Source organism: Sparus aurata, chromosome 14 (genome assembly GCF_900880675.1).
Source record: "Sparus aurata chromosome 14, fSpaAur1.1, whole genome shotgun sequence".
NCBI classification, from domain to species: Eukaryota; Metazoa; Chordata; class Actinopteri; order Spariformes; family Sparidae; genus Sparus; species Sparus aurata.
In genome coordinates, this window is record NC_044200.1 from 8,838,988 (window position 1) to 8,851,493 (window position 12,506).

At 41.6% G+C, this 12,506-nt stretch overlaps 1 protein-coding gene across 2 annotated transcripts in view; it reads right to left on the reverse strand.

The window, feature by feature from the left end:
* etv6 (ETS variant transcription factor 6) overlaps positions 1 to 11,116 on the reverse strand; it is a 32,981-nt gene extending 21,865 nt beyond the window's left edge. Inside the window, exons 1-2 of one of the 2 annotated variants that reach the window (XM_030440406.1) lie at positions 10,641 to 11,116; positions 5,129 to 5,255 (exon numbers count right to left, since the gene is read on the reverse strand). In XM_030440406.1, the coding sequence (XP_030296266.1) occupies positions 5,129 to 5,255; positions 10,641 to 10,670 (157 nt within the window). In that variant the 5' untranslated portion in view covers positions 10,671 to 11,116. Of the gene's footprint in view, positions 1 to 5,128; positions 5,259 to 10,640 lie in introns of both variants that reach the window. The other variant, XM_030440405.1, reaches the window with a different exon arrangement.
* Between the last annotated feature and the right edge of the window lie 1,390 nt (positions 11,117 to 12,506).

Sequence of the window (12,506 nt, forward strand, 5' to 3'; positions counted from 1 at the left end):
ACAACTTTGTCCCTATGACTTTTTCGAAGGCAGGGTGAGGTAATAATGTCCCTAAAAAAAGAAATAATTAAAGAATAAAGCACCCTTGAATATCAGTGTAATGGATTGCGCCCATTTTGCAGATTTTGGTCTAGCACTGACTTGAGTTCTTTTTTTTGTTTGTTTTTTTAACTTTACTTGGGGCAAACAATACCACTCAGTGATTTAAAACCCATTTGTAATGTATTACATCGGGCTATTACACAGGGGATTTCGCTACTTTACTTAAAAGCACCCAACGGCCACTTGCAGTAACTTAAAATCTTATTATAATGCCTTATAGTGATTATAATGCGTTATAAAATTATTATGTCTGACAGCTATGAAAAGTTTGATACACTATGATCATGCAAAACTTGTGAGTGACCAGCAGTTATTATATTAAGTATTGATACCCGGCCTTATAAAATAATGAAATTATAATGAGCTCAATGGTCTTGAGTGCTAATAACGATGATTAGACAGCATTCTGGGTGCATTATAGCGCATTATAGTTCATAAATCTGTTATAATGCAGTCTAGACGTGGGCTTCATAGTAAGGGGTTACCACACAAAGAAACAGAAAGAAGGAATAAAGGGGAAGTTCAACATTTTGGAAAATGTGACAACTCCCTTTTATCGCAGAGAGTTAGTCAAGAAGATTCATTTTCTTGGTGAATTCTTGTTGTCACCTTGAGGTTATCAGGCAGACTCTAGTAAGTGTATAGTCCAGGATCCAATGCTTGACTACTAACCAAACTGAGTAACAAGCACAGACCAGAGCTGCTCTATATTATTGTATTGTTGTATAAGTAATTATAACCAGGAGCTGTCTGAGGTTTTATGTTTTTTACTGGTAATTATAAGACATAAATATCAACATTTTGTTATATTTACATATATTTTTATACATTTGATTTTGTGCTTCTGTATATTTGTTATAAGAACAATGCTCTGAAAATGCAATTTAGCTGTAACATCATTTCACATATTCACTTTTTAAACAAAATAAACTTGCCTTCATGTAATCCATAGAGTACTTCTCAGTTTTCATTTTCAGTACTTTACTTCTACAAAATACAGTAATTTCAATGCATTTTTGCAGATTTTCATCTCAAAAATCTCTTCAAAGTGATTTTATCTCTTATCATAAATTCATGTTACTAAACCGCACTCGGTCACAGTGCACAAAATCAGCGGCATTGATAGGAAATGGCAGAACAGAAAAGAAACCAAATGAGAAGAACATGAAAAACACAAAGGAGATGACACAGTAACACAAAAAGATGAAGCGATGGATCCAACCAGAAAGGAAGTTAATGAAAATATAAGTAAGGGAGTGATTAGAAAATAATTCATCACACATATTTCTATGAGGTCTGGGTGTGTTAGTGTGTTACAGTGATGTCTGGCTGAAAGGGTTAAATTCGAGTCTGGTAGCATTCTTTAGTGTGAGGAGCAGGCTGCAACTCTCCCCGATCTAATCCACTTCCTCCCCAGGAAATGGAGAAGGCGGATTTCTGCCCACACTGCAATTTCCTCCCTCATTCTTTTTCTTTCTGTCTTTCCCCCCCCTCTCCTCCTCCTCCCTCCGTCCTCCCTCCCTCCCTCCCTCCCTCCTCCGCTCTTCCTTCCCCCCCCCCCCCCCCCCCCCTCAGGACAGAACTCCCTCTGAGTGTGGGGGTTAATGGACGGCTTGTTTTCCAGCACATGTGTGTTTAGACAGGCTGGAGGAGAAACGGGGCGAGCAGAGGTGTTTCAGGCTGTGTGCGCTGTGACAAAGACATGTTGCCGTCTGTCTGGCGGAGGAGAGTGGATCCCGACCAGCGGCGGCCGTAAACTAAACACTGACGAGAAAGGAGAAGAGACATTTTCCTGCAGAAGCGTGACAGTCATGCCTGTGTGAGGAACTGTGTTTGAAATCTGATTAAAACAAAGCAGGACTTCCACATGTCTGCGGATGTGAACTGACCCATCGGTTTACTCGGCAGGAAACTCAACGCGGACCTGTTGAGCGTTCTTCCTTTTTCTGCAACAATGCAAAAGAGGAAGTGGGCTGAGGGAGTTTCCTGCGCGTCTCATCCAGCCTTAGCCGGTGCAGCCGCCCAAGCCCATCGCCCCCACAAGAGCCATGAACTTCACACTTGCCAGAAAAAAAATAAATAAGCTGGTTAAATATTGACGGACGCATGGACAAAGCAGTGCTGGGTTACTCTTTGAACATGGAGCGTATCTCTTGGCACAGCTCCAGCCACGCCTGCTCCGTGATTGGCTAAGCAACCGCGAGCCAAAGCAGCCGAACCGAAGCCCCGGAGGGCCATAAATGTCACAGTGTTGCTTCATTTCATTTATTTACACCTTTTCATAACTGCCTCACCCGCAGACTCTTTGTTTCTCACTTTGCTTCCTCTATTGTTTCAATTAACACAACTGAGCTCAGGTAGTGTCAAATCCCAACATGTTCAGGTAAATCCAACACTTGGTGTTGGTTTTCCTTGTCTCTTTTTTCCCCCCTGCTTTATATATGTTTCGTTCTCGTTCAAAGTCGCCAAGTAAAAGACAATCAGTGCATCTAGACAAAAGCTAAATGAAACTACGCAGTGACTCTCAAATATGAACCAAGATGCGGTTACTGTGTCACCTTCTTCTCAACACAACAAGCCGACACCAAGCGCTCCTCAGACGGGAGTCTTTATTAGTCTGGCATAGTGCAGTGCATTCTGGTTGTCGTAGGTTTTCTATCCTTTTGAGCAAATGTGAATACCACAGCCTTTTTCCTGCATTTTCTCTGGTCAGGTAGCAGGCAGTCTTTCTACTGCACAGACAGCCCACTTAAAAGAAATGACCATCTTTCCAGTGGTGAAGTAATTTTTTTAAGTGCACAAATCAAGCAAACCCAATATTAAAAAGGTTTACATTCAGTGGAACTTGCACAAACACGTCATCTGTGTCCTTGAGGTCTTAGAAATGAGTTGATTTGCAAACCTGATTTTTTAAAATATTTCACATCCTACACTGATGACAGCTACAGGAGGTTTGTTTGCTAGTAGTTTTCTTCTTCACAGCTTGTGTCAGCCCACTGCGACATTTGGTAACTGATAACCCACCAGCTGGCTCTCAATGGAAAGGGTAAAACCAACAGCAGGATATGAATCGTGTCCACATGCCCACATGTGTCTTAACAGGGTGCCTTTAATGTGGACCCATTTCAGCCAGATAATCAGTCTGAATTTTCATTTATCTGTCTGACGATATGCTGTGTTAGCTCTTTTCCGTTAGAGAGAGGGTTTTTTTGTCATATTAAGACCTCAGACAGTCGTCATCCCCCCCCAAGAAAAATAAACACATACTTAGTAATGGATGCTCGTGCAGTTAACTTCACACATTTCATGTCAATCAAAGAAATATGTTTATTTAGAGGTGCAATATGTAAGAACTGAACACCTGTTGGATTCAATTATTAAAAAACAAAAAGAGGGGCAGAACATGTCAAGAGAAACAGCTAACTTCTGCTAACTACAGCTGCCATTAGCCGTTCAGCTTGTTTAGCCTTGCATCTGTGGTCCAGACTGGGAGCTCAGAGGACCAGAGCAGCCCCACTGGGACATGAACTTAACATGCTAACTTCGGTAGATATTTTCAAATGGCTTCAACTAAAATTTGTACATGTCGCACCTTCGAAGCGATTCTATGCTACTTTTTCTGAACAATTGTGGGGAAAGGGTATAAGCTTAAATATAGTGCAACAGTGTACAAGAAGAAAAGAGTCATCACATCAGTCAGCTGACTCTGTAACAATAACTGAATACCATAATGGCTAGCTTCAGTTTGCTAACAATAGCTAACATTAGCCACCTTAAGCTATTGGTTTTAAAACTAAACAAAAAGGTTACTGACCAACTAATTTCTTACTTTTTCTTAGTAAGAGGAGTACATGTCATTTAACTTTAAGAGTTGTTATTATATGAGTCTTTTTGTTTTCAGCTGCATCAATAACACTTATGTTCTGTCACTATTTCTCTAGGTTTATAACATCCCCACTGTTAAACCAGCCTATGCTCTGATTGGCTCTGTTGTCAGGACCATGGCCGCCACTGAGCACCTTTCTTTACACCATAATGGCAAACATTTTGCCGCCTCTATTTACTCAAAGTTTCATTATCCCTAATGCAGTGGTGAACAGGGACTAATTCACCTTGCTGATGCATTCAAGAAGGTTCAAGGATGCTTGAAGCTCAAAAGGTCAGAATAAATGTAAATTAAACATGTTGTGTATTCAAGGGCTAAATGAAAATGGGATCCTTGAAGAAGAAAACATGCAGATACATAATGGGTGAATATTAGCATCCGTCCAGCTTTATTTTCGTCCTGTTTGTCATTCAAACTGTGACGAGCTGCATCCATTTCCTACACTTCAGCTTTGAGGGTTATTTTTTTTCCTCTTAGTCCCTTCTCCCCAGGCCTCAACCTATTATTTGTCATCCTTTCCTCTTCAATCATTGCCAGCCCCTGTGTGTTTCTCCGCTCTGCATTATCTGTACCCAACTGTGGCGTAACTGTTGGTCATTGCAGCAGGTCTGTCAGTTCTGGTCCAGAGGAAGCCTGTACGGTTCAGGTGTCTGACCCCCGGTTCTGCCTCAGCGCCTCCCAGCTGAGAGGTCCAGCGTAACTGGGCCGGCACTCATGCAGCGTTAACGATGTGTGTGTTGTCATGATTGGATGTGATAGGTTTTTAACTATTGAAGTGATGTTTCGCAACACTTGGCCCTTTTGCTTCTGACAGACTGTCTACAGCTTCTGTTTGCTGTTCTAACCTCTCTGATATCACCACCTGCAGCAGAAGCTCAAACTGGATCTACAGAGAATCCGAAGATGCCACAGTCCCGCCCGCACGGCTTGATCGGCGGGTGATTTACGGGATGAGACGAATACAAATATCCTCCAAGATTACAGCGCCGACCTTACAGAAACATTTACAGTGCAGGATACTAAAAACATAGACAAAAATCAATCTGTCCTGTTCAAATGACCGACTGATCAATGTGTGTAGGAGTCACTGCTCATCTGGTTGTATGTGTGTGTGTGTGTGTGTGAGTGTGTGTGACTCACGCAGGTGCGCAGGCAGCCTGGCAGGCTCGTCCTCCATTCGGCTGGCTGGCCTCGCGGCGGGAGCATGGACGGGGGAGGAAGTGGAGTTTGGCAGCGGGTTCGCGGAAGGACTGAAAGAGCTCCTCTCCTGCTATGAATAGACACAGAGACACAAAGCATGGCTCACAAAGCTCCACGATGCACCGGCCCTGAACCCAAACAGCCCCACGCCAACTCGCCTCGCCTCACCTCGCCGTGCACCCACAACATCGGCTAGCCGCGGTCTCATCCCTGTGCAGGGAGGAGTGTGTGCTTCTAACAAACCGACACACAGGGACACAAATATCCAAAATGCCGTACATGCTTTAGCACATGTCTTCTTCAAGTGCTACACCAACCAACATTTGTAAAGGTGGCTTCAAGATACATTAGTGGCTCAGAAACAAAACAGCTGGATTTCCACCAGCAATTCTTTGCTTTAGTGTTGTCAAAAAAAAAAAACGAAATATGGATAATATTGATACTGAATATTTGAAACGGTTTCAACACTTATTTTTCTGCAGTATGGACACTCCAGTCCACACCATCTGCATTCTCCTTTCTGACAAGTATGTAATACAAGCACCGCTGCAGTGCAACCGTTGCCCCACCACCTCTAGGAGTATATTAACATGGACGCTGACACACAGCACACAAGACTTGTTATATGCATCCTTGACTAAAAAATCCAAACTGTACGCCATCAATGTGGTGTCACTTTTTCACTGTTGTATCAAACTTAACATCAAAATTTCAATATTTTCCAAGGCATTGTATTGGAGTTAAACATTCCAGTATCGTGACAACACGGAGAGGTGAAGTGTGAGGAAGCTTGAGGTGACATCTTTAAAAATTGTACGACCAACAGGTGAAAAAATATCATAACCCCGACCAATGCCAATTTGTTGGTCAGTTGGTCGGTTTATCGGCAGGTTTCCATGGCACTTGGATGGAGGATGGGTCTTGACACAGAATCGACCAAATTAACTTTTTGCTGCGGATCCAGAAATGGGGAGGAATTGGGGCGCTGTTTAGCTCAGTTGGTGGAGCGCGCGTCCCATGTGCGGAGGCTCTGCAGCGGACCCGGGTTCGACTCCCGGCCCGGGTCCCTTTGCTGCGTGTCACTCCCCCTCTCTCTCTCCCTGTTTCCTGTCATATCTTCAGCTGTTCTATCAATAAAGCCATAAAAGACCAAAAAATATATATATAAAAAAAAAAAGAAATGGGGAGGAATCTGGGATTTTTTTCTCACTTATAAATTATGGTTAAGCAGTTATCAGTGGTTTAATTTGGAGTGATACAGTGGTTAGTGAGTTTTGGATTCGGCTCGACTGAATTTAATGCAACAGTGGGCATTGGCGGAGGAATGCACAAAGTTCAAGTAATGAGACTTCAAATTGCTTTTTTACACTATAAAACTCTCTGAAAAGGAGACAGAAAATGTTCATACTTTTCCATAATTTTTCCATTTTCGCTTGATGAGCCAGAATTTGCTAATTGTGTTCATTGTTAGAATTCTACCAAAGTCAAATTTGCAAGAATTCCCATCTCGTCAAATGCTTACGCTTTGGGATGGCGACAGACCTGATCTAAAATCCCAAAACATCAATGTTTGACAAGTTTAATATGCAACATCATTTTATACTACAAAGGTAATAGGGGGTCACTGCTGCATATCCTTACCAGTGGAAAAAAGTTGCAGACCGCTGGTTTAATAGGTGTTAATTTAGATTTGTCTGGTTTGTGCTTTAAGTCATTTTTCAAGAAAAAAAAGGTTAAATATTTGCTCATTCCAACTTCTTATACAAGAGAATTTGCCAGTTAATGCTGTCTTGTATTATAATAAACGCAGATCTTTAATCATTATTATTATTATTATTATTATTATTATTATTATTATTATTATTACACTGCTTATCAGGAGAAACTAACAGATCACCCTCAGCTTACAGAAACTTTGATAGGTATTGAAAACAAACTGTTTTCTGACCTTTTAGAGAATTAACAATCAACTTATTTAAGAAAATAGTCAGCAGATTAACCAATAATGAATAGTGATGATAGTTGCAGCCCTTGAATAAGCATACAAGTGAGGGAAAATGACCCATAATGGATTCAGAGCTGAAGATTTTTAATCTTGTCATGAAAACTAATCATTTGAAGTACCATGATAATTCAAATAAATTATGTATTTTAGAACTACATGGATGTTTCAAGGATGTAAACAGTCACTATTTTGGTCCCCTGTCTTCATGAGTCAGTACAGGCCAGATGTAGCAGCAGCGATTACCAGTAGTGATTGCGACCCTTTATTAATTTCATTTGTTACCATTTTCCTTTGCCAGAAGTTGGGCGACATATTGATATAACATGGTCATTGTGATATGAGACTACATATTATCTTAGAAAGTGGATTTTGTTAAATTGTGATATGGCATAAGTGTCGTCTTTTTCTGGTTTTTAAGGCTAAATAAGATAAGTGACGTCATTTTCTGAACTTACTAGACTGTTTCTACGTTATTGCCTTTACCCACTTAGTCATTATATCCACATTACTGATGATTACTAGTGTTATATTTTGTGAGAAAAAAAAAAACAAAACAGTATCCCTACAATACGGTTGCAATATTGACATTGAGGTGTTACCAGTTACCTCTCCAGGCTTGAACCACAGAACATGTACTGCACATGAACAACCATCCGTGTTTCAAATGAGCACCAACCCTGCCCTCAGCTGAGAAGTGTTACAGTGTGAAATCAGATCCAATTTTTTAGAATTGATGTATTCAAAATAAAGTCAGGAAAAAGAAAAACATTTCCTGGTTTCAGTTTTGCAAATGTGGCGATTTGCTGCACTTCTCAGTTTTGTATGATTCTTAAATTAGGAAATTTGGGGTTTGACATGTTGGTCTGACACATGCAGTAATTCGTCACCTTGAGCGGTAGGACATTTAGTAATGGCATTGTTCAGTTTATTTGTACCACTGTACAAGACTAAATAATGAATGATTTTTCAGTAAACAATATGCATATTCTTCCATGAAGACAACCAATGTTATTTGTAGCCATCTTCAGAATACTCTGAGAATTTAGACACTCTAGCTCTGCTATTGTGCAGCACACTCATTGAAGGTTTTAGGTATGAGGTTTTCCAGTTTGCGGTCTTTCTCTGTTGAATGCTTTTCTTTCCTGTAAATGAGGGCAGAACATGAAGCCACTTCATTTTCTTGAGGAAATGAAGCTTAGTTTTTTTTTTTTTTTGCTTTACTCCCACCAGTTCCACTACACTGTCACCACCCAGCCACTCGGAGACCTGCGACACTGTGTGCACCAGGAATTTCCTGGGGACGCCGAGCAATAAGCTTTAAGTCTTTTATTTCCTTCCCTCAGAGGCGAAAGCTTCTCTACTCGGCTTGACAATCACTTTCTAAAAATTCAGTTTTCCGGACAGAGGTTGGGTTAGCGGTAAGGCGACAGTCGGGCCAAAGCTTGTGATTAAGATGCTGCAGGAGAGGCAGAGGGATCGGCAGTATGGAGGTGATGGGGAGTTCTTCTCACAGGGGAGCGCTGGTCGTTCTTCAGCATGCAACTGCAATCGAGCGTTGACATCAGACTCACTAATGAGACATCCCTCATAAACAAAACACCGTATTACACTTGCAGTCGCTGAACAGCTTGTACCGTTTTCAGGCCAACATTAAAGGGGCATGTTGTAGTTTTTGAAGACGTTCAAAACTCAGAATTTTAACATTTACAAAATGAATAAGGTGTACTATAATACAAACTCAGAAATATTTATTTTTCTCCATAACTGAATAAACAAGCTCCCCAGAAAACTGTTTAAAGCGGTGGCAGGGTCCACCACATGTAAACAAAGTCAAACAGTATGAAGCTGTGTTGTCCTTTAAGGTCAGTTTGTTTATTCAGTCATGAAAACAAAGAGAACTCTCTTTGTTTTCATGACTGTTTATTTAGATTGTTTAGGCAGAAAAAAAAAGTCATTGAAGATCTTTCTCTTCCAATTAAAATGTACTCCACAAAACAACAAAGTGCTCTTTTAACATCCAAAATGATATTTCTATAAATGTTCCTATTAGGGCTGCAACTATTATATGAACGATTATCCAGTCGATTTTGCTTGAGTACAAAATGCAAACAATGCATCCATTATGAAAAATTTTCAGTTTTAGTTCAGACTGGGAGTCGAAGAAAAGTCCATTCTTATCATTGCTGAATTCAAAATGTTCCTTTTGGTGGGGGAGCAGCTATGGATTATTTTCATTACTGATTAATGAAAGATAGATCAGACAGATTACAACAAGATGACACACGCCATCATAAGCACAGATTTGGATTGTTTACACAGACCAGCAGCCAAAATATCCATTTAATAATTAAAAATGTTAAAAAGCTAGTTATTAATGGTTATCTACCTTATCGCTTAAAGGTGCAGTACATTTTTGTTTGGGGGTGGGGGGTGGGGGGGGGTAATAAGAAGAGTAAACAAACTCTCTTTGTTTTCATGACTGAATAAACAAGCTAACCTTAAAGGACAACACAATTTCATACCGTCTCACTTTGTTTATATTTGGCGGACCCTGCCACTTTTTCTAGCTCCAAACTGTTTTCCTTCTAGAGCAGCTTGTTTACTCAGCTACAGAAGAAAAATACATATATCTGAGTTTATATTATCAAAATTTTGAGTTTGATGTTCTTCTCCAAAACTACATCGTGCCCCTTTAAAATGTTAAAAATCAATTCATATTTAGGACTGGGGCTTGTCGGTTGTCATAAAAACGGAAAAGTGAAAAACTGAAATAATCCAAGAGTCCAAGATGATGTTTTTCGGGAGGTCTGGTTTAATTAGATCGCCCGAAAATGCAGCAAAAGCAGCAAGCTGTCACACCTAGAAGCTGGAGTGAACACCTGTGATAACTCGCAATCAAACCAGTGATCACAACAGCTGTCTAATCATTTTTCTGCGAGTTGATGTGTTATCAGATTATGATAATCATTACATGTGCAACAGGGGCCGCCTTGTCGAGACTTTTTAGGGGCTCCCTGACGTGTTGTTGTGACGGCACTGACGCTGCCCACGTTTACAGAGGTGTCGTGTGTGTGTGTGTGTGTGTGTGTGTGGAGGTTACAACATGCTCGTCTCGCCGGCTTTGATCACTTTTTTAAATATGTGCATTTCCCGGGCACTAAAAAACCAAACGGTGAGCGTGTTGCAGACGGTCACGACTTCTCCCCATCATCGGCGGCGTGGAGGTGGAGGTGGAGGTGGGGGAAGAAAAAAATAAGCGTGGAGCAGCCGCGAGCAACAGATGACTGGCAAAACAAACGCACCTCTACTGAATGGCGCTAACAACGACCGGGGAGAGGTGACGTGAAGCCAGCACACACATAGAGAGAGACACTCCAGCTTTAAGTGGAGAGGGACAGAAATAAAATAAAAAATAATAATAAAAAAATAACGAGGCGAGCGTGTTACCTTGTTCGCAGCGGAGGAGGGTTCAGACATTATCTCCCGTCAACTTCGCTCCGTCTCCTTCCACTTTTCCGTTGTGCTCCTCTCTTCTCTATCTCCCGTGCGAGCACAACACGGCGGCGGGAGCAGCAGCAGCAGCGGCAAAAGAAGAAGAAGAAAGATGAGGAGGAGAAGAAGAAGAAGAAGAAGCGTCCAGTCCCAGTGCTCGGCTTGTTGTTGTGGGAGAAGAAGTTGTTTTTGTCATGTAAAAGCCCGCCTGGTGTTCGTGCTCTGAGTCTATCTGCTGGCCGGCTCCATGGCCGTCGCTGCGAGAGAGGGGGGGGGGGGAGAAAAAAACTTCTTTTGTCTGCGTGTGTTTTCCCTTCACGGGTCGGCAGCGTGCTGGTTAATAATCCCTTCCTGGAAGCGCGAGGCTAAAAAAGAGAGCGAGAGAGTCTCCTTCTCTCTCTCTCTTTCTCTCTCTCTCTTTTTCTCTCTCTCTCTCTCTCTCTCTCTCTCTCTCTCTCTCATTGATCTGGATGTGTGTAAAACGGCGAAATGACGTGAATTCCCAGCACTGAGCCTTGCCCCCTTTTAAAGGGAAACCCGTAGCAGGAAATCAGCAGCAGGTCTCTCAGAGCACTGACGGGCTGAGAAAAGTGCGATCGAGGCACACACACACACACACACACACACACACACACACACACTGGTTGTCTGTGTGTTTTGTTTTTTTAATCACAGCTTAATGCGGTTACACAATGGGCTCGACCTGCTTTTAATGAGACAGCATCAGGTGCAGTGTTGGTGTAGCTCCTTAAAGGTGATGGGCAGGGATATCAGCCTGTGCAGGGACATAAGAACTCCAAATGAAGCCAATTATGTCTAAATGTAAATACAGATTTATAGTTTTTCTTTTCTTCTAAATAATGAGTTATTAAAGGACGCCTTCACGCAAAATGAAAATTCAGTCATCATCTAAATCTGAGGAAAATCAGGTTAGGTTTCGTATATCAGGGTCGTTAACTTTGTTTTTTGCTTGTTTTTCTCACAGTTTAAAACAGGTCCCCATCTACTTCTGTTGAGTGGAGGGGGGAAAAAGCCACAACACTGTTTGGCTGCGACGCTTCAGATGTATTTCGTGGGCTGCGAAGCTTCACAGAGTGCTTCCACCTGAGAAACCCTTCTTTCTCCATCCTCCCTCGCTCCGATGTCCCGATGTCAAATACAAAGACAAACGGACAGTGAACCGCTAAGGGCCAGCGGCGACCATACGGCGGCGGCTGTCGTGACATTGTTGTCATGGAGACAAGACGCCCGTGCAGCATTTTTTTCTCTCAGAACACAAAGGCTTCATCCCCACTGCTAGTAATTTTTATGCCCAAGAGATAAACAGTGCAGGTAAAAAGTCCATAATTTATCAACTATATGACACAGTATATTAAAAGGACACTTTGCAGTCCGTCACTGACTCTCTCACAAAACTCTACGATGCAAAAAGACGTGGGTGACTAAAGGAAGATAAATGTGAAAATACCCAACGCTTCTAAAACGTATTTATGTGGTTTATTCTGAGATTGTAATTCACTTTTCAGTAATGATAATTATTCAGGCATAACGCGGTTGTCAAACTGAGGACAAACGACAAACCCCATGAATATCACTCTACAGAGCATTTTAGCCTCTTTTAGCAAACTGGTGGAGACCAAAACAGAGCTAAAAGAGCAGTGAATATTGGATTTACATTATAGTCGGGTATTAAAAGAGCATTTATTATTAATCAGGATTTATGGTAAACTTTACAAGCTGATGATTCTGTATGTGAGTGTGTTGTATTTACAGCTTGTTCTACTGCCCCCAAGTGGCCAAAGATATGTCACTGCCGCTTTA